Source organism: Portunus trituberculatus, chromosome 22, assembly GCF_017591435.1.
Source record: "Portunus trituberculatus isolate SZX2019 chromosome 22, ASM1759143v1, whole genome shotgun sequence".
In the NCBI taxonomy this organism is placed as follows: domain Eukaryota; kingdom Metazoa; phylum Arthropoda; class Malacostraca; order Decapoda; family Portunidae; genus Portunus; species Portunus trituberculatus.
The window spans coordinates 7,699,231-7,727,040 of NC_059276.1; the positions used below are offsets into that span (position 1 = coordinate 7,699,231).

Below are 27,810 nucleotides of genomic sequence, written 5' to 3' on the forward strand. Positions count from 1 at the left end.
AGAGAGAGAGAGAGAGTAATCTATAAGCATAACACCAGTTCTAATCCCTCTTTCCTTCCGTTCCTAAATTAAATCGTTTCATCACATCCCAGAAAACGAAATCAGGGGAAACAGGCGTAAGATGTTCAACAAACCCAGAGAAAACGAGACAAACAAATGAAACAGAATCAAAACTTAAGTAAGATCCAAACCCTTTTATGAGTCTTGAGTCGCTTATAATCGCTCGGCTTTTGTTTATAAGAGACTGGATCCCAATGCACGTTGATCACCTATAACGTTCTTGGCTCTATAACCTCGGCGTGCCTAGAGGACCAAGGTGAACGCCAGCAAGGAGTGATTAATTCTTCTCCTAACGCCCTTGGAGATCATAACACACGTGGACGCTGCCAATAAGGTAATGTGTTAGAGTACTGGAGCCATTTACTAATAGAGAGATGGAAGTGACGAAGGAAGAGGTTGTGACGGAGGGAGAGGAGGTCACGGAGGTAAGGTTAGTTTGAGGTCAATGATGTCATATTTGGGTAGTTTAGGTGTTAATTGTGTGGTATTGCCGTGATTTTGTGGTGTTGGAGCCATTTACTAATAGAGAGGTGGAGGTGACAGAGGGAAGGTTAGTTTGAGGTCAATAGTGTGAGGTATGGGCAGTTTAGGGGTCAATATTTGTGATGGCGTGATTTTGTGGCTTAAATTATTTCATAGTTGATACGAATGTGTTGTGTTGCCATATATTAAGAGATAGAAGACATTTAAAGGTATAGCGAAGAATAGGAGGTTTGTTAAGGTTTGCATTAATGATCGTTATAGTTGTTAAGTTGTTTGCTGCAGTTAGTCGTAGTAATTATATATGTATTTCCATTAGCTATTAAAGAGGTGGAAACTAATGGGATGTCAGTAATGGGTTTTAATGGCTAGGAATCGAAGTAGAAGTTTGTATTAATGGTCGTTATAATTGTTTAGTTGTTTGCTGCAGTTAGTCGTAGTAATTATATATGTATTTCCATTAGCTATTAAAGAGAAGGTGGAAACTAGTAATGGAAGGTTAAGAATGGGTTATAATGGCTAATAATGTAAGTAGGTTTGTGGAAATTGTGATGGGGTGATTTTGTAGTTTTGTGTGACTTTATGGTTTAATTAATGGTTAATGTAACTGTCATGTTGCTTTATACTAATAGATCGAAGACATTTAAAGTCATAGCGAGGGAAAGGAAGTTTATTAAGATGGCTGTGACGATCGTTATAGATGTGGTTGAGTTGTTTGCTGCAATTAATTTTATACTGTGTGTGTATATTACCACCATTAACTATTACAGAAGGTTAACTATTAGTGAAGGTGGAAACAAAAAAATGGATGGACAGTATTGGGTTATAATAGCCACGAATTTAAATAGGTTTGTAGAAATGGTATTACGTGTTACAATTAACTGATACGACTATAAAAGCAATGTTAGTTTAGCTGTTTGATGATGAAGTAGGAGTAATTAAGTGGTTTACTGTTGTTATTTGTGCTACTTCATGGGTGACTGGAGCTGCAGTGGTAAATGATGGGTAGTTAAGGGGATTTAAATGACCTGTTGGGAGTAATTGAATGATCAGTCGTAACAATGATTGCTATTTTAATCTGGGTAAATCTGCAGTTTCAACCAATATAGCCTATCTTATATTTATTTTCCTATGTCTAACAAGCTTGGGGACATCTGGGAAAGCGGGGTTTTATGGGGAAACCAATCCTAACCTAACCTAACCTAAATTCTGTCCTAAGTTATTATTCATTTCCGATAGGGTAAAATGGGGTTATAAATGTTCGTAGAAGTGTGATATAGACCGTGAGAATGTGTATAGTGACGTGTGGTGTATTTATTGGTTGAAGCTGCAATAATACCCTAATTTGTTCTAACTAAGCATTCTATAGTGAGAAAAAGCACGTTGATGAAAAATAAAGGAAACCCATGCAGGAAATTAAAATATTCGAGAAAAGCACGATGAAGAAATAGATAGATGAACACAGTAAAAAAATGAATAGATGAATAGATAGATGAAAGTGAATAGATGAATAGGTAGATGAACACAGTAAAAAAAAAAAAAAAAAAACAAGCAAGATTAATTACTGAACCCTTTTGTACTTGAAGTAGTTGTAACTACGCACTACACAATGAAACTAGATATTTTACTGTACTACATACGTTTATATACCAAAGGCTCACCAAATAAAAAATTAGTCTGGTATTTGAATCAACCATATAAAGTTTTTCATTCAGTTAAGTATGGCATGAGTAACAGCATCAGTAGTTTCACAAGTCGCCGTGGTACAGTGGAACCATGCGTGCTTTGGGGTCCGAGGGGTCTCCAAGCGCGAATCCTGTCCACGGTCCGAGTGTAGGTTGGGCTTCCTCACTCGTGGCAACGGTTTCCTAGCGGGTGGGCTTTGAGATAGGAGGTACCCCAAAAAGTATCCCCTTTAGCCCATAAATTCCCGTGAAAAGCCCACATGGTATAAAAAAAAACTAAATAAATAAATAAATATCGTTATACAGTAGGTAGAATGCGTAGAGATTATAATACTAATACTTACGCTGAATATTCAACAACACAGGTAACTTAAAGGTATTAATGGGGTATTTTGCAAACGGTATTAGTGAAAGTGCATGGTGATTAGTGCATAGGTAATGATAACAGGTACTCGTAATACACACCTTGATATAGGGAAGTGGCAGGCAGGTGACATACACACACACACACACACACACACACACACACACACACACACACACACACACACACACACACACACACACCTGGTGGCAGCGGGAGTGCTCAATCTATGTAATGACACCTGAACTGATTACACCTGGTGATTAACTAATGCAGAGGACGGTGACAGGATGGGGAAATGTCCTTTTGTTGTGTGTGTGTGTGTGTGTGTGTGTGTGTGTGTGATATCAGAAACCACTACTTTAGAATATAGATAGTGGTTGATTTTAGGAACATTAATAAGTTAGCCAGTACTTTTTAGATTTCCATAAACAAACATTCCTTGTCCTTTTCTATCATTTTCTTTTACATTCACCATAAAAAATGTATATAAAAATCTTAGTCTTTAGAAATCTGTGTTTTATAAAGGAACTTCACGTCTTTAGTATCAAAAATTGGAGTAATATTTTCTGCCTCATCTCCGTGACTGACATGAAAGGACGCTACTTCATGCCATCCCCTTTTGGCAGACTGGCAGTGTTGGCATCAGCCGCCGCCCTCACCTGCAGGCTGACACGCACACGCCACGCACGCAACGCACATACACCTGTCACGCACGCAAGGTAAAGGTAAGCTAAGGTTATTTTCTTCCTCCTTCGTAACTTTTCAAGAGGGAAACATAACCGTGGTACCTTAGCGGGGGCAGATCGATACGAAGAAAACGGGTTTTGTCAATTTCTTAAACGGGAGACTCTAGTATTTTATCTCCCCGTCCATTATGACAAGACAAATATTACTGGCGATGATTAGGGTGCACCTGACGTCCCCCTCACGTGACCCGGGCATTATATGGAGCGTAAATTGTCCCTATGGCAATATCAAGTTTCACTACAAGGCGGACCGTCGTAAAGAGAAATAGGAAAAGTACAAGTTAATTAAATATTGGCCCCTGCAGGCTTTCAAACCGAGGAAGGAAAGGAGTCTGGCCCACAAATTGACGTCATGTTTCTGCCCTTCCCTTCCCTTCCCTCCCTCCCTCCCTCCCTCCCTCCCTACCCACTACTCCTCCTCCCTATAATCTTCCTCTATCATTGCCTCCTTCCTTTTCTCCTCTTCCTATTATGTTCCTTTCTCTCCTTTCCTCTCGCGCTTCTTATCCTCATTCCTCTTTATTCTGCATTAAATTACCTTTCATTCATTTATTTCTTCTTTTCTTTTTCAAATAAGGGTTTTTTTTCGGTGTTTGTCATTCGTCTTTTTTCTTTGTTACATATTTGTTTGTTTTATTATTTTCAACTATATATTTTCAATTCATTCTTAACTTTTCTTTTTATATTTTTTTTCACTATTTCTTGAACCCATCGCCACCTCCTCCTTCTCTTTCTCCTTTTCCTTCTCTTTTCTACATTTACATTCCTCCTACATCTATTTTTCATTCAACTTCTTGTCTGCCTCTCAGTCATTCCTCTTATCAACTCGTTACCATTACTATTCTTCTTTCTACCTTTTATTCCTAGTCTCTCATTAACCCTTCCGTTTCCCTCTATTCTTTTTCTTTTATTACTGCTAATACCCCTTCCTTCTAGTCCTCCTCTTTTTCTCTCCTATATACTACCTATTTCTCCCTTCCTTCTCTATCTCTTCCCTTCCTTCACCTTATTTCTTCTTTTGTTACTGCTAATTCTACTACTTAGACGTTCCTTTCCTCCTCTTCCTTCTAATCCTCCTCCTTTTCTCTCCCTAGATGTACCTACCTCTCCCATCATTTCTCTATTTTTCCTTCTCTTTTTTTTCTCCACATGCACTACGTACCTTCTCTCATCTTTTCTCTATCTCTTCCCTTCCTTCTTGTTGTTTTTTTTTTTTTTTCTTCACTTCTCTTCTCTTCTTTTTTCTTCTCTTCTCATTTTTTCTTCTTCTCTTCTCTTCTCGTCTCTTCTCTTCTCTTGCCTTCCCTTCCCTTCCCTTCTCTTTCTTCTCCTCCTCCTCCTTCTCTTTTTCTCTCCCTACATGCATTACGTACCTCTCCCATCCCTTCTCCCTTCCCTTCCCTTCCTTTCCTTCACCAAACCACACGCCATACAGTACATCACGACATGCTACCCCCGACCATCCCGCCAACCCTCCATCCAGCCATCCTACCTTATTACATTATCACGACAGCATGACGATCCTATCTGAGTTTACACCAATCAACTCCCTCCACGCCATCCTCGAGAGCCAATCACAAGCCAGAGAGTTCCATGTAGGGTGTGTTCTGATTGGTAAATAGGTTCAGAGGAGGTAAAGGTGGACACGAATGGGATCGAATGTTATATAAAGGATTGGATAAGGGGATTAAGGCAATGTTTGGGTTCTGACCTTCGAAATGCTGGAATGTTGAGCGTGACTAGATAAGAGAGAGAGGGAGAGGGGATATGAAGCATGTTTGTGTGTGCAACTGTGTGAGGGAAGGAGGGAAGGAGAAGTAGGAGGAAAGAAGGATTAGATTTGTGTATGAAGAGAAAGGGAGGATGAGAGAAGGAGAGAAAGAGGTCAAGGAAACGGAAGAAAGGAGAAGCTGGTTGGAATTTGAGGTTAGGAGGAGAGAGAGAGAGAGAGAGAGAGAGAGAGAGAGAGAGAGAGAGAGAGAGAGAGAGAGAGAGAAGGAGCGAAGGAGAATGAAAGAAAAAAAAAGGAGAGAAGGGGAAGGAAAGAGCAGACGTGTGTGTGTGCGTGTGTTTGTGCGTGCGGGTGTGCGTGTGCGTGTAATTTAGGGGGGGTGGGGGTGAGAGATCAACACAAGAGGCGCTGGCACAGATGTTACGTAATATGCAAACCACCACGCCCTCTCCTCAAGTGGCAGAGTTCACGCCCATTCCTCCCCACCCGCGCCTTCTGCAGGTACCCACGTGGCCATTTAAACCGCCCCTAGGCACCCCCATGACACCACGGGCATTTAAACACCGCAAATAAATACCAATGAAAAATATGCTTGAAAAAATGGTGATAGAAAACGAAATCTCTCATGACCATCACTGACAGGCTCCCATACTGGCTAATTACAGCTAATAATGGGAGGAGTTAATGGGGCCAGACAATAGAGGGCGCTGGAGGACAATGGTGGGAGGGAAGGAGGAGGCGGCGAGGAGGACACCCGATATGTCCCTCCTTGGTGTAAACAAAAGAGTGGCCAGCGTCTCCTCCTGCCTTCCTCTCCACACTCCCACCCAGGACAATATTCTAAAACGCCTCGACTCGCACATCACTACTACTCAGAGCCTCTAGTTGAATATACGTGTTTTTAAAGGTGTTTCGTACCCTTACAGATTGAGAATACTGACGATATTTACAGCATATACACTCTTGAGAACACTGGTCATCTCTGGGCTTTGAAAATAGTCTTAAGGGAGTTCTAGGCGTCTCAGAATTCAAGGCTTCGAGTCACATGGCTAAAAAATCGATTCCTTGCATCTTTGTGATTACTGCAACTTGATACGAGAGAGAGAGAGCGAGAGAAGACAACAGAACAAGAGAGAGAGAGAGAGAGAGAGAGAGAGAGAGAGAGAGAGAGAGAGAGAGAGAGAGAGAGAGAGGTCAAAATTATATGTAACTCGATATCAAGAGGAAAGAAAAGACTAGAAGAGTAGAGAAAAGTCAGTCAGTCAGTCAGAATTAAATGGCTTTTAAAAATATATATATAAAGGAGGCGAGCTTTGATGTCTTTCTCTTCATAAACAAGTGGAATTATGGTTTAGTTCAGTCTTCCATCTGTCGCGGTGAGGGTTAAAACACAGCCTGCCTCGGACACGCTAATGGGCTTAATTGTGTGTTGTCTGCAGTGTTGTGAGGTGGGAGATGATGTGCAGCAGGCGGCGATGAGTGATAGGAGGAGCAGAGATAGGGAGCAGAGGGGCCAGGGAGGGAAGGGAAGCAAGGATAGATGGGATGTGATAAGAAAATAACGAAGATGCAGTTGAGGATAAGAAGAAAACGGAAATACAAATAGAATGAGGAAAAGAGGTTGGGGAAAGAAAGGATGTGTAGAGTAGTGTTGATGAAAAGGAAGAAGGCAAGGAAAGAGAAAAATGAAGATGAAAAGGGAAATGCAGGTGGAAGAAGGGAAAGAAAAGACAATATGAAGGAAGAAAAAGGAATAAGAGGAGGAGGAACTCAGTCTGACAGCCAGCCACTGCCCGCCAATCATGACAAAAGAAAGTGGAAATATCGGAGTAATAAGCACCTTTACAGCAGAATATTCGCCGTTATGGGATCCAATTCTACTTCCATCATGGCGTGTAGGGGGATCGGAAACTATTTACATTTCCGAATCTCCGAATTTGGCCTGTGGGGGCGCGAGGTTGATGCAATAGTCGAACGTGGCTGCGAGACACGAATTCTGTAAACCTTCACTGTAAAGATGATATAACGTCTCTTGAAAAAAAAACCGGGTTGGATTAACTCTAAAGCGAATTTTTTAACCGCATCTGAACGCAAATGACGGAGTTTTCTTTTTATTTTCTTCTTTTTTATGGCGGAGCGTGTAGTCGGTGCGGGATCTTTTTATGCAGAGATAATTGAGAAAACATTATTTTGTGGCGAGCGGGTGGCGGCGCTGCGAGCGAGTCTTGGTTTGATCATCATTATTGGGACGTAATTTACATTTTTATTGTATCCTGTGATATTGCATTGAGCAGGGAGGCAGGGGGAAGAGAGGCAGGGAGGGAGGTAGAGAGAGGCAAGGAGGCAGGGAGGGAAAGAGCGGTGGTTTGCGACGAGACAGGGAGGAAAAGAGGAGGAAAAGAAAAACATGAAGGAAGATGAAAGGTGCGGAAGGAGAGAGATTCGAGAAAGAGAGGAAGGGAAAAGAAGATTTTGCCAGTTTCATAGAGGAACAAAATAAAGTTTAATGGGAAATGAAGGAGAAAAATGCATGTTTAATTGGCATTGATAGTTTTAATATTACACAACTCTGACTTACTCTTTAGAATTATTCTTTACATTGACAAGAAATTTTTGAAGGCAGAGACAAAGAAAATGAACCTCGGAAATTTATTTTAGTCCAAGGAAAGAAGGAAGAGTAAAGACAACGTATTTTATTGACACTTGTACCTGAACACATCACTCGCTAGCAATTCAAAAAACTACTAAACAACGACTCAAGGCCACAAACACCCAAGAGACAGTAATATAACCATACACCGTAATATTATAAGCTCATTTTTCCCCTCAACTTAATAATAATAGAGAAAACAGTAATTCTCCCTCACCATACAATATAAATGCCTCCAATAATTACCATAACAATCGCTCGTTCATCATGTGTTTCTAATTGCACTTTGTCGCCGGCACTTCCTTGTTCACCGCGCACACCACCTTGCGCAGGTCCTCACGAGCCGCCATCATCTGCTCCTCCGTGAACACCTGTAGGAGAGGAAGACGAAGGCACGAGATGAGACGGAGGTGGACGTTGAGGCGAAGCAGGATATGTAAATACGAAAACTGACTAGAAGACGGGGCTGGACGTTGAGACAAAGCAGGATTATAAACACTAGAAGTGGAGGGTGCGAGATGAGACAGAGGTGGACATTGAGGCAGAGCAGTATATATAGATAAGAAAAATGACTAGATTCTGAAACGTTTCTGCGCCATTCTGTTTTCAAAAGCTAGACTAAGTTTCACGTATTTTTTTTTTTTTTTTTAAGGTTTTAGTGATAGATTAAGATGATTTCTGTATCACTAACGGTAAAAACAGTCTTGAGAACCAGGCTAATCATCTCTGTGACTAGAAATACTCGTGGTAAGAGAGCAAAGCAAATCAGAATATATTGTCACGTGAGACATACCGGGAAATAAGACTGAGATGATAATTGTAGCAGAGCGTAGCGTGAAGCAGTGAATAAGAAGACCGAGTTGACAAAAATCTAGTAAAAGTGAAGGATACAAGAGAAAAATAATTCACTTCATCTCACAGAACATGTAGAAAGTGCAAGGAAACTTACTAACACCACTATTTTGAACGACCCGTGTGTGCTACTGTCACTGCCTATCCACCGCCACTACTTAACCTTCATTACTGGAATGCATTTTAACCACGAGTTTTGGGTATGATTAGACGATTTCATACATTAGAAAGGGTCTATGGAAGCCAGAAGATTAATGGCCAGAGTCTTCACTATTTTAATCACCGCATGAGATTCTGAAACCGTATAAGTCACCAAATAGTAACCAAAATCAACATGAAAACACGTCACAGCACTGAAGGAGTTAACTGTTACTGGGTACTCACATCGTTAATGAGAATCCAAGGGGCAGACTCCAGGGCGGGGGAGAGTGTCTGTTGCTTGAGTCCTGTCTGGTGGAGGAGGTGCTGCCCGACAAAGGTGGAGGCACACTGCTCGATGGGCGTGTGGTCTATGGCAAACTGGGTGGCGCACTGAAGGAGGAAAAGAGAGAGGAACAGAGGGAGAAGGGTTAGTTTGCGATCGAAAATGAATCTTATAATGACTGTTTTATATCGTGGAATACCTTGATTCTCCTCATTACAGTGTGATATACTGTGAAAATAATGCTTAATTCAGTTTATCTTTGAAAATTCCCGCAATGAATATATGGACTGAACAAACCATACATTTCTCTTGTTTACATGTACGGAAAAGGATTGAATACTTAAATGGCATGTAATATTTCAGCTGGGGAGGACTGATGGAAGAGCAAGAGGAAAGCAGAGGAAGAAATGTATGGAGACCTTGCTGGAAAGTATCAACATGGGATGGAACGCCGTGGATCTGGTTAGGATGGCGGAAAGAAGAAAGGATTGGCGCTTCATGTTCGCTGACGTCACATGACAAGTACTTAGGTAAGGTAAATTAAGGTAAGGTAAGGTAAGAATAAGGCTATCTTACCAATATTTCACACCTTAAATGCCTCGATTACTGTCTACGGACACAGAAATAGGACAGAAAGTAGAGGAAACAGAAAAATGAGAAAATGAAGAACAGGACAGAAAAAATTGACAAATAGGAGAAAAACAGAAAATGAGATAGAGCAAAGAAGACACAGACATCAGATAAAATAAACAGAGGACACAAAAAAAACACAGAAATGAGACAAAAAATGAATAAAGAACACAGAAAAATGAGATAGAAAATTAATATAGGCCAGAAAAACAGAAAATAGGACAAATAAATGACAGAAAATTAATAGACACAAAATAAGACAAAATAAATAAAGGACAAAATGAGAAAAAAATTAATAGAAATAAGAAAATAAAACTGAAAAATAAGTGAAAATATCGGATAAACAAAGAAAAAAGTAAAAAAAAAAAAGAAAACTAAATTAGACGAAAGAAAGAGGACAGAAAATAAAAGAAAGGAGACAGAAAATAAGAGAAAAGAAAGGTTATAAAAATAGACAAAATAAAGAGGACATGGAAAATTAGACGAGAGAAAACACAGAAAAAAGAAAGGACACAAATTTAGACAAAAGAAAGGACACAGAAAATTAGAAAAAAAGAGGACACAGAAAAAAAACAAAATAAAAAAAGAAAACACAAAATAAAAAAAGACAAAATAAAAAGAGAAAGGACACAAAATAGAAAAAAAGAAGACAAAATAAAAAAAGAAAAAAGAAAAATAAAAAAGAAGACATGGAAAAATGGGTCAGAAAATAGAGGAGAAACAAAAATAAAACGAAATAAACAGAAAACGCAGAAAAAAAAATGGATAGAAGTAGAAAATAAACTGGAAAATAAGTGAAAACATCAGATAATGCAGAAACAAGACAAAAGAAAATGAATAGAGGAGACATAAAAATTTTAAGACGAAATAAATAAAGGAACAAAAATATATATAAAAAGAATAGTAGTAGAAAAATTAAACTTCCAAAAAACTATGAAATCATCATCAGATAAACAGCATGGTGGCTTCCTGGACCAAACAAAAAAATAAAAATGAAATAAAAAAAAAAAAAAAACTCGCATCCATGGACTTAGCTGCAAATAAAGTAAAAATAATAAAATAAAAACTCACATCCATGGACTTAGCAGCTCCCTTGAACTCGTCCATGATACAGTTCGAGAAGCCCATGTACTGCTCCACCGTGGGAATGTTGATCTTGGCGCACATCATCATCACATTGCCCACACACTCCTCTGGCCCGTGGATGCACTCAAACTTGTACCCCGTCGCGTCCACCCGTTCCTGTATTTTGTAAGAGGGTAAAGGGTAACAGAAAACGGGAAAAAAAAGGCTCACCAACAGAAAAACGAAAAAAAAAAAAAAAGGCTCAGTACGTTTTTTTAATGCACTCAAACTTGTACCCTGTCGCGTCCACCCCTTCCTGTATTTTGTATGGAAGAGGGTATCGGGAAACGGGGAAAAAAGGCTCACCAACAGAAAACGGAAAAAAAAGGCTCGGTACTACTTTTTTTTTTTTTTTTTTTTTTAATGCATTCAAACTTGTACCCCGTCGCGTCCTGTATTTTGTGAGACGGAAAAGCTGGTGAAGGGTAACAGAAAACGGGAAAAAAAGGCTCACCAACAGAAAACGGAAAAAAAGCTCACCATTTGCATTTTTTTTTTTATTTGTAAGGGGAAGCTGGTTAAAAGTAATAGAAAACGAAAAAAAAAGGCCTTTATGTATTGTTTATGTAGAAGAGAAAGGTGGTAAAGGGTAACAAAATTAAAAAGACCCATCTGTATTTATTTAGTCTAGAGGGAAAAGCTGGTTAAGAGCAACAGAAAACGAAAGAAAAAACCCTCACCCTCTTTATTTTCAAGAGGGGAAATGAGGGGAAATTTGGTCAAGGATAACAGAAAACGATATAAAGGCGTACTTAGTTGCCAGTTCCCTTGCAGGTATGTCCAACGAAAGACCGTGTGTTATTTATTAGCGATTTTTTTTCTTTATGGTGAAATTAATCTATAAAATTGTAAAAATGAGATGTGAAAGGTTTTGTGTCATCTTCTTCGTGTTATATTGATTAGGATTGTGTACTGAATGGTCTCTCTCTCTCTCTCTCTCTCTCTCTCTCTCTCTCTCTCTCTCTCTCTCTCTCTCCTGTATATATTTAGAGGTCTTTCTGTATTTCTGTCTCTTTCTCTTTACAAGCTGAAACACACCTTCATTCTGCTTCTCTCTTCCACACACCAGACAAGCAAAGCGAGAGGCACTGAAGACACGCTACCCTCACACAAACCCTCACCGTGGTCCTGCCGTACACGTAGAGGTCCACGGCAATGTATTCCTTGAGGTCCAGCCACACGGGGTACAGCTGCTCAGTGAAGAAGGCCTTGCTCTTCGGGGACAGTGACTCATAGTACACGGAAACTTTTGTCTTCTTCGAATTCTGAGCAAAGGGAGAGTGAGGTAAGGTAAGGTGGATGTGTAGTGTATGTGGTATCCGTTTTCTGTGGTGTGGTAGTTAAGTGTTCGTTTTCATATAGTTACCCCTACATTTCTAAGTCCAAGTAGATTTATCGTTGTTTCATCGGGATGCCTTTCTTTTTGGTGTTACTCATTAGCTATTGCATACTTCTGTTATGTTGTGTCAGCCACGTCTTCTATATAATGTGACGATTAGTGCAGTTTTAACAATATTACATTATCCATTCTTCCACTTACTCGTCCATCTTAGAAAACGATGCTAGTTTATAGATGACTATTTTAATTTAATATGCGTCTTTTATATGTATTTCTTATTTTATTGGTCTCATCTTTCGGTAGCTAAAAATAATTATTAACCTGGTACTTTTTAGATGACATTTTATATATATTTCTTATTTTATTGGTCTCATCTTTCGGTAGCTAAAAATAATTATTAACCTGGTACTTTTTAGATGACAATATTAATTTTCATTGAAGATTTATTGACGCTTTTTTCTCAATATTTATTGGTATAACTTTGCACTGTTGTTCTCTAATTATCTAATTCAATTTACAGATAAGTTAACCAGCCAGCAGACACTCACCGCAGGGGCCGCGTGGGTCATCAGAGGTAGCAGGGTCAGCAGCAGCAGCAGGCGTCTGAGAGCCATGGTGGAGCCAGGGATGAGTGACGAGGCGGCAGGGAATGTGGAGCATATTATATACCTTCATTTAACTCTAAGCTCTCGTGATTTAGTCAGCCATTTACCAATTTTCAACTCCATCACTCGCTTTAAATTCCGAATTAATAGTTTACCAAATTAATAATAATTGTTTATGTAATGCGTGGGTTGTGACGCATTTGTCAGGGATTTTGTGTTCTCTCCCCCCATTCAGGGCTGAGTCACCGTGATATGGAGGTGGATAAGGCATTCATGAATAAATATAGTAACATTTATCCATATTCAACTTCGTATGAAGAACGATAAAGGAATTAAATATAACCAGGTGAGTTTTATTGGAGATGGTAATTGATATACACCTACACTTTTCTTCCAGCTTGGCAAGGGTCCCCGACAAAAGAGGCGCTAGAAGTTTTCTCACAACCACTGTATGTTGTTGGACCAGTCAGTCTCCTGTCTATCCAGATGGAACGACTGACATTGTCTCGGTTCCGACTATAACATGCTGATGATGGAGTAAGTTAAATTGTATGTAAAAGGGATCACACGTCTCCACGTCTCCACGTCTCCGTCTCTACGTCTACGTGTCTCCGTCTGCGTGTCTCCACGTCTACGTGTTTCCACGTCTCCGTGTCTCCACGTCTACTTGTCTCCACGTCTACGTGCCTCCGTCTGCGTGTCTCCACGTCTACTTGTCTCCACGTCTACGTGCCTACGTGTCTCCGTGTCTCCACGCCTACGTGTCTCCACGTCTACGTGTCTCCACGTCTACGTGTCTCCACGCCTACGTGTCTCCACGTCTACGTGTCTCCACATCTCCGGGTCTCCGTGTCTCCGTGTCTACGTGTCTCCACGTCTCCGTGTCTACGTGTCTCCACGTCTACGTGTCTCTCCGTGTCTCTCCACGTCTACGTGTCTCCACGTCTCCACGCCTACGTGTCAACGTCTCCACGCCTACGTCTCCGTCTACGTGTCTCCACGCCTACGTGTCTCCGTGTCTCCGTGTCTCCACGTCTACGTGTCTCCGTGTCTCCACGTCTACGTGTCTCCGTGTCTCCACGTCTACGTGTCTCCGTGTCTCCACGTCTACGTGTCTCCGTGTCTCCACGTCTACGTGTCTCTCCGTGTCTCTCCACGTCTCCGTGTCTACGTGTCTCCACGTCTCCGTGTCTACGTGTCTCCACGTCTACGTGTCTCTCCACGTCTACGTGTCTCCACGTCTCCACGCCTACGTGTCAACGTCTCCGTCTACGTGTCTCCACGCCTACGTGTCTCCGTGTCTCCACGTCTACGTGTCTCCGTGTCTCCACGTCTACGTGTCTCCGTGTCTCCACGTCTCCGTGTCTCCACGTCTCCGTGTCTCCACGTCTACGTGTCTCCGTGTCTACGTGTCTCCGTGTCTCCGTGTCTCCGTGTCTCCACGTCTACGTGTCTCCGTGTCTCCACGTCTACGTGTCTCCGTGTCTCCACGTCTACGTGTCTCCGTGTCTCCACGTCTACGTGTCTCCGTGTCTCCACGTCTACGTGTCTCCGTGTCTCCACGTCTACGTGTCTCCGTGTCTCCACGTCTACGTGTCTCCGTGTCTCCGTGTCTCCACGCCTACGTGTCTCCACGTGTCTACGTGTCCACGTCTACGTGTTTGTGTTTGTGTCTACGTGTCTACGTGTCTCCGTGTCTCCACGCCTACGTGTCTCCACGTGTCCACGTCTACGTGTTTGTGTCTACGTGTCTCCACGTCTACGTGTCTCCACGTCTACGTGTCTCCACGTCTACGTGTCTCCACGTCTACGTGTCTCCACGTCTCCACGTCTACGTGTCTCCACGTCTACGTGTCTCCACGTCTCCACGTCTACGTGTCTCCACGTCTACGTGTCTCCGTCTCCACGTCTACGTGTCTCCGTCTCCACGGCTACGTGTCTCCGTCTCCACGGCTACGTGTCAACGTCTCCGTCTACGTGTCTCCACGTCTCCGTCTCCACGTCTACGTCTCTGTCTCCACGTCTACGTCTCTGTCTCCACGTCTACGTGTCTCCACGTCTCCGTGTCTCCACGTCTCCGTGTCTACGTGTCTCTCCACGTCTCCGTGTCTACGTGTCTCCACGTCTCCGTGTCTCTCCACGTCTCCTCCGTGTCTGTCTCCACGTCTCCTCCGTGTCTGTCTCCACGTCTCCTCCGTGTCTGTCTCCACGTCTCCGTGTCTCTCCACGTCTCCGTGTCTACGTGTCTCCACGTCTCCGTGTCTCTCCACGTCTCCGTGTCTCCGTGTCTCTCCACGTCTCCGTGTCTCCGTGTCTCCACGTCTCCGTGTCTCTCCACGTCTCCGTGTCTGTCTGTCTCCACGTCTCGTGTCTGTCTCTCCACGTCTCCGTGTCTTCCACGTCTACGTGTCTTCCACGTCTACGTGTCTTCCACGTCTACGTGTCTTCCACGTCTACGTGTCTTCCACGTCTCCACGTCTCCACGTCTCCGTGTCTCTCCGTGTCTCCGTGTCTCTCCACGTCTCCGTGTCTCTCCACGTCTCCGTGTCTACGTGTCTCTCCACGTCTCCGTGTCTCTCCACGTCTCCGTGTCTCTCCACGTCTCCGTGTCTCTCCACGTCTCCGTGTCTCTCCACGTCTCCGTGTCTCTCCACGTCTCCGTGTCTCTCCACGTCTCCGTGTCTCTCCACGTCTACGTGTCTCCACGTCTACGTGTCTCCACGTCTCCGTGTGTCTCCACGTCTCCGTGTCTCCACGTCTCCGTGTCTCTCCACGTCTCCGTGTCTCTCCACGTCTCCGTGTCTCTCCACGTCTCCGTGTCTCTCCACGTCTCCGTGTCTCCACGTCTCCGTGTCTCCACGTCTCCGTGTGTCTCCACGTCTCCGTGTCTCTCCACGTCTCCGTGTCTCTCCCACGTCTCCGTGTCTCCACGTCTCCGTGTCTCTCCACGTCTCCGTGTCTCCGTGTCTCCACGTCTCCGTGTCTCCACGTCTCCGTGTCTCCACGTCTCCACGTCTCCGTGTCTCCACGTCTCCACGTCTCCGTGTCTCCACGTCTCCACGTCTCCACGTCTCCACGTCTCCACGTCTCCACGTCTCCACGTCTCCACGTCTCCGTGTCTCCACGTCTCCACGTCTCCGTGTCTCCACGTCTCCACGTCTCCGTGTCTCCACGTCTCCACGTCTCCGTGTCTCCACGTCTCCACGTCTCCACGTCTCCACGTCTCCGCGTCTCCACGTCTCCGCGTCTCCGTGTCTCCACGTCTCCGTGTCTCCACGTCTCCGTGTCTCCACGTCTCCGTGTCTCCACGTCTCCGTGTCTCCACGTCTCCGTGTCTCCACGTCTCCGTGTCTCCACGTCTCCGTGTCTCCACGTCTCCGTGTCTCCACGTCTCCGTGTCTCCACGTCTCCGTGTCTCCACGTCTCCACGTCTCCACGTCTCCACGTCTCCACGTCTCCGTGTCTCCACGTCTCCGTGTCTCCACGTCTCCGTGTCTCCACGTCTCCGTGTCTCCACGTCTCCGTGTCTCCACGTCTCCGTGTCTCCACGTCTCCGTGTCTCCACGTCTCCACGTCTCCACGTCTCCACGTCTCCACGTCTCCGTGTCTCCGTCTCCACGTCTACGTGTCTCCGTCTCCACGTCTACGTGTCTCCGTCTCCACGTCTACGTGTCTCCGTCTCCACGTCTACGTGTCTCCGTCTCCACGTCTACGTGTCTCCGTCTCCACGTCTACGTGTCTCCGTCTCCACGTCTACGTGTCTCCGTCTCCACGTCTACGTGTCTCCGTCTCCACGTCTACGTGTCTCCGTCTCCACGTCTACGTGTCTCCGTCTCCACGTCTACGTGTCTCCGTCTCCACGTCTACGTGTCTCCGTCTCCACGTCTACGTGTCTCCGTCTCCACGTCTACGTGTCTCCACGTCTCCACGTCTACGTGTCTCCACGTCTCCACGTCTACGTGTCTCCGTCTCCACGTCTCCGAGACGTGGCACGTCTCCGTCTCCATCTCCGTCTCCACGTCTTCGTCTCCACGTCTCCGTGTCCGTCTCCGTCTCCACGTCTCCGTCTCCACGTCTTCGCGTCTCTTTCTGAGTCTCCACGTCTTCGCGTCTCTGTGTCTCTCTGTCTCAGTCTCTGTGTCTCTGTCTGTCTCAGCTCGTCTCCGTCTAGTAGTCAGACGACTAACACAGATGCGAGGAAATGGAGGTGTGTGGGATTTGAGTATATGGAAGAACGAGATCGAACAAAAGAGTACTCTGAAATGGTACAAGAATGAGGGGTCCCTGATGTATGAGAGGTGGTATGATGGCAGCCTTGGTGGTGATCTCTGAGCTAGGGCACTGTATGGAACTACAGGTGGTCTGAGTCTCGCAGCAAAGTGTGCCAGATGTTTGTCATGGGAGAGGACTAGTCAGTGGAGCATGTGGTGCTGGAGTGTGAGGCATGAGAGACAAGGGGGATGACGTAGTGACTGAATTAGGGCATAAGAGGGATGAAAGGGTAGAGAAGATAGGAAGGAAATGGATGGTGTTGCTGCTGGGATTGGTGGAGAGACGAGTGAAAGGAGCTTCTGGAGAAATTGTGACATGCCAGATATAGGGAATAATTAGTGAACAGGATACTATTTACCTTTTATCTCCTTGTCTTTTGTTTGTCCTCTACAGAGTTGCCGATCGAAAGGCCTTGGTTCCAGAGCGATCCCGAGCCACCTGTAGCATCAAGATCAAGGTAATGACGGTACAGTAGATGGATACGTCATTGGCTGAAGCAGTGGTTACAGCGTGGTGAGGTCAATGATTGTAGCGGAGATTCTGTAGCAATTACTGAAATAAAGAAGCAGTTATCCCACAAGAAATCTTATTATATTCTTTTACATAGTAACATTACTATCTTCGACTAAGAAGTACATTTGGGACTTAACAGGCCTACTTTAAACCACTCTTACCATCACCTCCCTACAAGTCCCTTACCCACACACTACTCCTTCACCCTACACCCTCCCCTCATAGTCACTCTACATTACTTAAACCACCACTCTTACCCTCATAGTCACTCTACATTACTCCATCAAAATAATCAGCATGCTAAGTCAACACTTGCGCCACTCACCTTGCAAGCTGCACCCCATGAACCATCACGCCACGTTTCTCCTGCGTCCTATGCCTCGACACGGCCTGCCCTGTCCCTACCAACGCCGCACACCTGCCGGCAAACATATTCAAGACTTCTAAATGACCAGTAAAATTGACAATTGTAATTAGTTTGTTGGGGTAAAAGTAGTTGTATTGATGTATGCTGCTGGTACATCGTAGTAGAGGGACGTTGATATGGTTGCGTGATACTTGCGGAGTGTGGGAAGGGAGGTGGGGGTTAAGCCTTGCCAGATGGCCACACAGTATTATGGAGCATACTAATATATTGAACATGTACGAGTAAGTGCAAAATATTGAGTGAAAAGCTAACACTGTAATTGCATTCCATCAATTACGAACGATTATAATTAACAGGAATTTTCACTCACCAACGAATGACGATGGACGACAAGCGCATCTTTCCTCGGTGATCGCCACGGCCACCACGCCCGCCGCCACACCCACACGTCATTTCGTACAATACACCACACGTTTCCTGCAGCAATAAACACCCTAACACAATATGACAGCCAACACACCTTAACCCCCTTCAATACTGAGTCATTTTTACCTTGAGATTTGTGTACGATTAGACGATTTTATTGACATAAGGAAGGGTCTATGGAGGTCAGAAGATTAATGGCCACAGTCTGCACTAATTTAATCCCCCCCATGAGTTTCTGAAACTATAAAATCGCCAAATAGTAAGCACAATGAATATAGAAATGCGTCATGGTACTCAAAGGGTTAACAACATACCAAGGACCACAATAATACACCAGCCCAACCAACGCCTCTTATTTCACTCAGATACATTGGTAAAACACAAAGCCACACACGTACCTCCTGCCAACTCGCCGGCCGCTGCTTGTCTGACGGCGCTACCGGTGTGTGTTGCCAGCTCACCACCCGACTGGAAACGATCGTCAGTCAACCTACGACTTGTTAAACTACTTCAATTTGATACATAAAACAATACAAAACTATATCACATTGTACACATGACATTACTTTCTCCCTCTGAGTTCAGTCGTATCAATTATTTCATACCAGAAAAATAAATAATTGCAAATGAAAGTAATTATCTCTAAGCCAATTATAGTCATATTTCCGATATTTTTAGCGCTTTGGTGTCTCATGACCTATTTCCTAAGGTTACATAGATAATAAGTAAGACTACGTGATATCCCATTACGTAAAATCTTTAAACTACCACAGATCAATGAAACGCTCTTGAAAACCATCATTTCCAACACTGCTCGTTAAAAGTAAAGAGAAGATAAGAAAGCATAATCCAAGTGATATGACTGACGAGACAACTATCAAACCGTTTCAGTAAGATTGTTTCCTATTTTTTATATGAGAGGGATTATATAAGAGGGGAAAGCTGGCCATGAGAAAAAAAAAAAAAAAAAAAGGAGGGAGGCCATTAAGTTGCCAATCATCCTCTTGCAGATCCGAGCAAAAAAAAAGAAAAAGAAAGAAAGGATAAATGTCTTAAACCTCTCTCTTAAATGAAAAGTCAAAGGAAGTTGTAACAAGTCAAATCTCTAGAAGCACTGCACACAATCTATGCAAACACCAATACATAAAAAGAAGTGGATAACGAGGATAAACTTTCAAACGAGTAGCTGAAATGATTTAGAAATGACAACATAATGACAAAAATTATCCAGACTAGCATGACATTACAGAAACCATGACTCGAGCGGTAATAAAACGATGCAATTCCTTATTACATATCTTTAGCTTAATAGGGTGTGTTGACTAATCACGTCCGCCACCAACTTGCTAACAACACCCCTTAATTACCACCAAACACTTGCCTACACTTAAGCAATTATCTAGAGTAATTATCGATACCACGTTCATTTTTAATAGATGGGTGGTGGGGCTGGATAAATGGACGGGTTGAGATATGCACACGTAGGTAAAGGTAGATGAATGGATGTAAAGTAACTATTATACATTTCAGCGGTGGACAAACGGTGTTTTTTGCAGATATCTCCTAAACGAATTGTTGGATGAGTATGATATTTCAACACACTACCTTGAACATCCGTTCGTAATTTATGGTTAGCATACCACAGTGCTATATGTGTTATGTGAGAAGTTTATTGAGTGATATTACGCCTAATCCAGTCATCATATCAAAGGTGTTAAACAGAATCGGACGAGTGTGGGGTACTCGTCTAACCCCTCCACCACCACCACTCTCAAGAACGCCCAGACCACTCCTTCTCTACCCCAGTATCGTATGACCCTCTTCCCCGCTTCCCTCTTCACCCCCTATTCACACTATCAGCCTTCCACCTTTGATTTTTTTTTCCCTATTGTAATTACATACGCATAGGTATAATAGTTACATACGTCAGTATGTACATACATATCATACATTAATATTATTATTTAATACAATTGCTGGTATATGTGGACATGAAAACCAGAGTGGGTCAAACGACCGTGAAAGCAATAGCTAATTCCGCTGTTAATGGCCGTATAGCTGAATAATAAGCAACGTATCTAACAACAAAATAATATTATATATAAACTGGACCACTTTTTATGATCAATAGGTAGACAGTACGCAATAAGAGTATCAACTTTTCCTAACAGTAGAAGGTCCAGGTCACAGGTAATTCCAGCACATCATGTTCACATGGTTGACCATAACGACTGCAAACATGGCTCTTCTATATACTACACGTAAACGTGCTGTTGTACAGTAATTATCAACGTGAACCACTTCTTGCCTTCATGAAATTGTACCATACTCGTTAATAATCATATCTATACATACACACTTACAGAACATTATAATGTATAAATACAGTGGTGGGAGAAGTAGGGAGGGACACAGGAGTGAGGGAGGCGAGGAGCTAGGGAGAGGAGAGGAGGGATAAGGAGGGCGAGGACTTCCGAGACGGGGGAGACGTAGTAGTGGTTAGGAATGGTTTGGGTGGGTGTGTGGGGGGCCACACTTTCATTCGAATGCGTCAACATGACTCGTCAGCTTTGTATTATTTTTCACGAGTAAACTCCTCACATAACACATAAAGCACTGTGGTATGTTAACCATAAATTACGAACGGATGTTCAAGGTAGTGTGTTGAAATATCATACTCATCCAACGATTCGTTTAGGAGATATCTGCAAAAAACACCGCTTGTCCACCGCTGAAATGTATAGTAAATAGAGAGAAGAATGTATGGATGAATGGAGAGAGAGAGAGAGAGAGAGAGAGAGAGAGAGAGAGAGAGAGAGAGAGAGAGAGAGAGAGAGAGAGAGAGAGAGAGAGAGAGAGAGAGAGAGAGAGAGAGAGAGAGAGAGAGAGAGAGAGATCCATAAGTACAGACATATGAATAGTTGGATAGACAAGAAGATGGAAAGATGAAAGGATAGCTGGACTGACCTGAGTTCTGCTCCACTTAACAGTTAACTCACAAAATGGATTGAAAACAACATATAAAAATCATAGGAATACATTTACTTGTTAAAAATATAATCTATTCAATCAAGATCACTTAATTAATGTCTTGGCAGTGACAATCCACTAACAGTGAGCACATATAGCATTAGGGAGGCCACAACATCGGCCTCCTTGCCAATGTAATACTAACACTAAGGGTCATATTGATGGGTGCAATGTCAGATAAGAAGGTCTGAGGGAAGATCACTAAGAGGAAAGATTGCGGCTATACCATTAAAATAAAAACTCTTCTTATAGAATTGTGATGGAATGAAGGAACAGCAATAGGAGGAAATGCGAAAGGGACAGCAGCAACTCAATTTCTTCAGAAGACAGGCTGCTTCCTTCAGGAATTTGGAAGAAGGTATGAAGAGAAATGCATGAAAAAGTAAGAGGCAAGATGTGATGAAGATATGAATTATAAAAGTGAAAAACTTCTAATTCATTAAATAACTAAAAATATGGCATTCTGCCCTGTACTTAATTTACCTTTATTCTTTTAAATCTTCCTCCTTGTTGCGAATTAATTACCTACAAATTTAAGTTTTTAATTCATTACATGAAGAACAGTAGTCTCTTCACTCACACCTTGCAACTGGAGCATCAGCTTCTTTTGCAACAATAAACCTTGTCAGATGGAGAGGCCAGTACCTACACCAATCAGGAGACATGCTGGTGGAGACAAAGATTGACCACCATTGAGGTCACAAAGAGACAGGTACACACTAGCAGCTGTCCACACTCCCATTACTGTATCACAGGTTTGATATGTAACATTTGAACTACTGAGCTGCAAGTACTTAATGGGAATGTGAATGCAAAACTGCCATCCTTTGAACTCACCACCAGCATCACGAAACAACTGAATAAAGTGAGGCAGTGACTGACTCATCATAAAAATATGAGACTCTTAATGATCACAAGTAATCATAGGAAAGTCTTAACCTCTGATGTGATATACCCATGGAATTTGAGCATAAACACAACACTAACTACTTAACTAACCTTACGCCTTAAGGGTAAAAAACTGAGGTAGCAGAACAACATCTAGACGAGCTTCACTTCTCTGCTTCACTGGTGACGGGTGAGTCTTGCTGAGCGTTTTTGGCACACTGTTGGCTTCCTCCAGCTTCACTTTAATCTTGGATGCTAGAGTGGGTATGGCTGTCTCTTCCTCCTTGACCTTCACTCCCTTTGCTCTCTTTGTGGCTTTCCCTGTTTGGCCATTCAGTGATTTCTTAGCTGGCGTTTTCTTAGCTGGCGTTTTATTAGCTGGTGTTTTCTTAGCTGGCGTTTTATTAGCTGGTGTTTTATTGGGTGGTGCTTTCTTTGTCTCTGCCGCTTTGTCTGTTTTGGCTCTAGAAGGTCTTTTCTTTGTCCTAGTGTTATTTTCTTCATGTCCCAAGTCAGGGTTCTGTTCCTCTGCTTCCTTCTTGTTCTCATCCTTCTTGTGCATCTTCTTTGTCCTCACTATCTTATTTCTTGAACTTGCATCTGAGGAGAATAGTGAAAGGAAAAGTTAGTGAGGAACATTTTATACTCATTTCTTTTACTACCACTCGAAACACAAACTAAATTCTATTCTTTTTATTTTATAGCTAAAATAAAAAGGTTTCCATTATGCGAAACATAATATTTCTAATACAACCATTATCTGTCTTGTCAAAAAAAAAGGATCTAGAACCCAAAACCACTCAGAAAACATTATGTATGGCCATGCAAGTATTAACCAGTACTCTTTATCATTCATCCCTTTCTCTGGTAGCTACACTCTGGAACTCTACCTGCTTCTGCATTTCCATCTTCCTATGATCTGAACAGTTACTCATATAAGAGGGAGGTCTCATCACATTTATCCAATTCTTTAGGCTAATTCTCTCGGACCTGCTTGGGGACTATCATCTAAGTGGGCTGTTTTGTTTAATAGTTTCTGTTGCCCTTGGCCAGATTTCCCTTCATTACGATAAATAAATAAATAAATAAATAAATAAATAAATAGTGATAGATACAAGACCACCACTCACACAGCTTCCCTGGGGCATGGTGACAGTGGTACACTCACCCTTTGGCTTGAGGCGACCCGGTTCTCCACTGAACCACATGGTGCGGCCATTGTGGTCCACCATGTTCTTCATCCCGTCCTGGTAGTAGCACTGCAGCCATTCCTGGGGACGGAGCATCAATGTTGACACTGTTGCCAAGAATAGTGTAATTCACCTCAGCCGCCTGCTGGTCACCCAGCCAGTCTTCCCCATTACGGAGCGAGCTCAGAGCTCATAGACCGATCTTCGGGTAGGACTGAGACCACATCAACACACAACACACACCGGGAAAGCGAGGCCACAACCCCTCGAGTTACATCCTGTACCTATTTACTGCTAGATGAACAGGGGCCACACATTAAGAGGCTTGCTCATTTGTCTCACCGCTTACCAGGGCTCGAACCCGGCCCTCTCGATTGTGAGTCGAGCGTGCTAACCACTACACTAGGCGGTGTGTGTGTGTGTTTCATATGTAGACATGCTAAAAGTTATTCATTTGCCCTGGATCTTAAGCTAATCAAATGCAAACCACTAGCACTGATCCAAAATGTGGCAAGAATCACAAACAAAATTGACATCTTCCCTGTTTCATATCACACCATTTTGATATTCTCTTAACTCCTTCAATGCCATGACACATTTCTATATTTATTCTGCTCACTATTTGGTGAGTTTATACAGCTTCAGAAACTTAAGTGGGGATTAAAATAGTAAAGGCTGACCATTAATCTTCTTATCTCCATAGACCTTACCTAATGTAGCTAAGTGAAATTGTTAACCATACCCAAAACTCGTGAAAAAATGTGTCCCAGTACTGAAGATGCTAACAAATCAGTAACAAAGAAAAGCAATCTTAAAAACTCAAGGAAAACTCAATCTTCCTTACTCTAGCTCAGAAAATAACCAAGTACATTAATTCCAACTCACCCTAAATGCAGCATACTCTTCCTCATTGGCATCAGGGTCGACATTGTAGCCCTTGCCTCCACCCTCAAGACCCACCACCTCCTTGGGCAAGATGTGGCAAAGGTCTAGTAAGTCTGGCTTCACTTTGCTCTCCTTCACACTCTTCTTGTTGCCTTCCTGTTTCACTATATTCTCTTTGACATCCTCCTGTTTCACTATATTCTCTTTGACATCCTCCTGCTTCACTATTTCCTTGTTATCTTCCTGTTTCACCACAATCTTTTGGACATCCTCTTGTTTCACTATATTTTTGACATCCTCCTGCTTCACCTGAGTCTCGTACCACTTGCTAAATGGCTTCAGTTCACTCAGGACTTCACGTGCCTCATCAAAGGGACGGACACCACACCTGCAAAGACATAAAGAGATTAAGGGGAAGAATTTACAATATTATGAACCTACAAATGAAATGGAATGAATGAATACAAAATCTCTACCCATAATATTAAAGTTTTCTCCAATGAAAATCTGTCTTCACTCACTGTGTCACATACCTGTATAAAATCTCAGCTCGCAAATAATTTCCTATGCCATTAAAGAACTTCTGGTTAAGCATGGCCTCACAGATGGGTCTATTGAAGGCTGATAACTTGAGGTTCTCCATCACATTGCTCCGGAATGCCTGATACTCCCAAATGGGGTCTGGGCCACGATCTGCACCCCATTCACCCTCCACCTCCCACCGGCCAAACCGACGGTAATCCACAAAGCTCAGCACCATCGGAATTGGTTCATTGATGGTGTAAAACCTGGAAAGCATTAGCTGTGTTACTATGAGATGCACACCACGTGACTAACAGCTGGGTGTGTAAAAATCTGTGTTAAGAGATAGAAGTGACTCAATGATATGTAGCTTAGAGAAGAAATGCAGATATTTTTTTGGTTGAACAGCTCCTATTGATTTCCATACAAAACTATGTATTTTTGCTCATCATACATTTTGTAACAGATTCTTCATAAAATTTCAGGTTAAGCCCATGCAAGAAAAAGCATTTATCCAAAACAATACTGAGACATAAACTCTTTCACAACTTTATCTATAACAGCTTTCAACCTTACTGACACTAATTTTAGCTGGGTGTGAAAAACAGTTTATGATACAAGATTAAAGTGACTCATCATTGCTTTCCTTCAAGTGTAGATATTTTTGGGGGTTGAACACATCTAATTGATATCAAGACAAAACTATTGATTTTTGCTCATTATACATCAAATAACAGCTTTGACAGTGTCCTAATATTAGTGGTCCCTCCTGCTTTCCTCATTCCCAGTTCCCCATTCATTGCTCTTTCACTCAGCTGACAGGACATGGGAATGAAAATATGAAAACCAAAAATAACCTAACCCTAACTTTAACCCAAACCTAACCTAGCTAACACAATGTAACCACACTATTTGTCGCAAGGATTCTGAGGAAAACCTATCAGCAGTGAATTTTGCCTCAACTAGGTTAGGTTACATTAGCTAGGTTAGGCTAAGTTAAAGTTAGGGTTAGGTTAGTTTTCATTAACCTAACCTCATTCCCACATCATAACAGCTGAGTGAAAGAGCTGCAAAGGAAGCTGGGAAATGAGGAGAGCAGGAGGGACCACTATATTAGGACAGTAACACAGCTTCTTCATCAAATTTCAAGCTATGCCCATGCAAGAAAAAGCACTTACCCAAAACAATACTTTACGGACACATTATGAGAACTATAGTGAACCAAATAGTTATGCAAGGGAAAATTAACACACAACTATATTTACACATTAACTTATTCTAATAGCAATTGAACGTCAGAGAACAATAGCAGAGCAGTGAAACGAATATCTGAAAATACCACAAATAAGTCATCTTAAACCACCAATTAACCCCTTCAATACTGGGACACATTTTAACCTTGAGATTAGTGTACAATTAGACCATTTTATTGAATCATTAGGAAGGATCTACGGAGGTCAGAAGACAAATGACCAGTTTTCACAAATCTAATCCCTTCACATAAGTTTCTAAAGCTGTATAAAATCATCAAGTAGTAGATAAGCAGAATGAATATGGAAACACGCCGTAGTACTGAAGGGGTTAAAACAATGTAACTAAACCCTATAACTCACTGTAAATGTGCGTGTTTGGGAAGCTCACTGACAGGAGTGTACTTGAAACTGCCTGACATGCCAAAACGGAAGAGGATACTGAGAGACGCGCCGCCCTTCACCTCAGATTCACCCTCCGTCACCACCACCTTCAACTCCTTCCCTCTGGAGTTGGCACGCACCCTGTACAATCAAGAGAAGGAAATAGGGTAAATTAGCAGATTCAACCAATATACCCTATCTTATATTTCTTCTTCCCTATGTCCAACAAGCATGGAGACCTCCTGGGAAACCTAACCTTATCATTAATTTCCGATGGGGTAAAGTGGGGTTAGAAATGCTGGTCGAGTGATCTAGACCGTGAATGTGTCTAGTTACCTGGTGTATTGGTTAAAAACTGTAATAATTCCAAAAATACTGTATGAAATGTGGAAAAAGAATGTAAGCAGATGAACTAATAAGAAGGAGCAGAGTAAGAAGATAGAAACATCAGGAAAATGCCGCTATAAAGACAATGCTTCCAGACTTCACCTAGCCTGACCTGTACACTTCCTTGTTCCATTCCACGTCAGGGTTCTTGGTAGACACTGCTGACTTGACCACCTGGCCCCCAAATAGCGTCCTCTGCCCGATTGCGGTGATGAATTTAGCTGCCAAGTGAAGTTCTGGTCCCTCTGGCATTTTTACGGTGGTGGTTGTGGTGGTGGTGCGCAGAGAGTGTATCTGTCACCCCCGCCGCGAGTTTTCAGTCCCACGAGGGTATTACATAAATTGCATAACATCAAAATCCTTCAAAATTCACATATTGGGGTGGTTTATGTATGGATATATTAGTGTAAGTTATATTTAGTGATAAACGGAGTGTGTGGTGGTGTTTCGGATAATATTTAAAGATTATTACATAAGTCTTTGCATTGTTGTTTTCTGGTATATTATGTAGCTACTTTACAATACCGAGATGAGTGGTTTAATGTTCAATATTTTTCTTATAACATGTGCATAAGATGAAGCTTATGTGCACTGTGAACATGAAAATATTTTAGGCACGTATGCAATCATCACACACGAGAGAGAGAGAGAGAGAGTATTGGAAGAAATATGAGTAATACTAATGAATCTCTCTCTCTCTCTCTGAATGTGTGTGTGTGTGTGTTTCTATATACAATACTAACAGCTTTTAGGTAGAAAGATTCCCATATTGTCTACCACTACCACCACCACCACTACTACTACTATTACTACTACTATAGGCCCTAGAGTATGGCGTTATGGCATAGCTATAATAAGAGGCTGCGCTTTTGATCGTCACAATTGTCCGTGTTACGTTATTGTGCCCAGCAGGTGAATAAATAAACTTAAGGCGTTGAAGAGCATTACCATACTATATTTTGTTTTGGGAAGGCGGCAAAGTGGAAGCTAGGCGTAGAAAC

The 27,810-nt window shown here is 42.6% G+C and overlaps 2 protein-coding genes and 1 long non-coding RNA gene across 5 annotated transcripts; 1 reads left to right on the forward strand and 2 right to left on the reverse strand.

Moving 5' to 3' along the window:
* The first annotated feature begins 266 nt into the window (after positions 1-266).
* On the forward strand, positions 267-17,499 carry LOC123507544. The gene is made up of 6 exons (XR_006675676.1): positions 267-394; positions 3,219-3,317; positions 9,360-9,526; positions 11,821-12,036; positions 12,611-13,232; positions 17,361-17,499. It is a non-coding gene; the product is annotated as an uncharacterized LOC123507544 (long non-coding RNA).
* LOC123507543 (gamma-interferon-inducible lysosomal thiol reductase-like) lies at positions 7,604-12,775 on the reverse strand. Its single transcript, XM_045260471.1, has 5 exons — positions 12,639-12,775; positions 11,873-12,016; positions 10,698-10,868; positions 8,957-9,103; positions 7,604-8,091 (listed from the first exon to the last, which is right to left on the reverse strand). The coding sequence occupies exons 1-5, from the start codon at positions 12,702-12,704 to the stop codon at positions 7,996-7,998; spliced, it is 624 nt and encodes a 207-aa protein (XP_045116406.1). The 5' UTR covers positions 12,705-12,775; the 3' UTR covers positions 7,604-7,995.
* LOC123507542 (endonuclease 8-like 1) lies at positions 17,316-27,133 on the reverse strand. Of its 3 annotated transcripts, XR_006675675.1 has the most exons (10): positions 26,922-27,133; positions 26,402-26,563; positions 24,800-25,054; positions 24,267-24,654; positions 23,360-23,462; positions 22,303-22,791; positions 18,672-18,741; positions 18,218-18,324; positions 17,806-17,898; positions 17,316-17,519 (listed from the first exon to the last, which is right to left on the reverse strand). XR_006675675.1 is itself a non-coding variant. In XM_045260470.1 (7 exons), the coding sequence occupies exons 1-6, from the start codon at positions 27,059-27,061 to the stop codon at positions 22,304-22,306; spliced, it is 1,536 nt and encodes a 511-aa protein (XP_045116405.1). In that variant the 5' UTR covers positions 27,062-27,133; the 3' UTR covers positions 21,295-21,969; position 22,303. The 3 variants fall into 3 exon arrangements, 2 of the variants coding, with proteins under 2 accessions (XP_045116405.1, XP_045116403.1); XM_045260470.1 differs by lacking the exons at positions 17,316-17,519; positions 17,806-17,898; positions 18,218-18,324; positions 18,672-18,741 and adding an exon at positions 21,295-21,969; XM_045260468.1 differs by lacking the exons at positions 17,316-17,519; positions 17,806-17,898; positions 18,218-18,324; positions 18,672-18,741 and having other exon boundaries at positions 21,295-22,791.
* Between the last annotated feature and the right edge of the window lie 677 nt (positions 27,134-27,810).

What these genes read in the sequence shown, in the direction of transcription:
- LOC123507543 (XM_045260471.1), bottom strand. Translation starts at nt 12,704, where the DNA reads ATGGCTCTCAGACGCCTGCTGCTGCTGCTGACCCTGCTACCTCTGATG. An exon ending in TGACCCACGCGGCCCCTGCG is followed by an intron (nt 12,017 to 12,638) that starts GTGAGTGTCTGC and finishes CCCTTTGCTCAG; the next exon opens with AATTCGAAGAAGACAAAAGT. An exon ending in GAGCTGCTAAGTCCATGGAT is followed by an intron (nt 9,104 to 10,697) that starts GTGAGTTTTTAT and finishes TTCCTCCTTCAG; the next exon opens with TGCGCCACCCAGTTTGCCAT.
- LOC123507542 (XM_045260470.1), bottom strand. Translation starts at nt 27,061, where the DNA reads ATGCCAGAGGGACCAGAACTTCACTTGGCAGCTAAATTCATCACCGCA. An exon ending in TGGAACAAGGAAGTGTACAG is followed by an intron (nt 26,564 to 26,921) that starts GTCAGGCTAGGT and finishes TTGATTGTACAG; the next exon opens with GGTGCGTGCCAACTCCAGAG. An exon ending in CCCAAACACGCACATTTACA is followed by an intron (nt 25,055 to 26,401) that starts GTGAGTTATAGG and finishes AATGCTTTCCAG; the next exon opens with GTTTTACACCATCAATGAAC.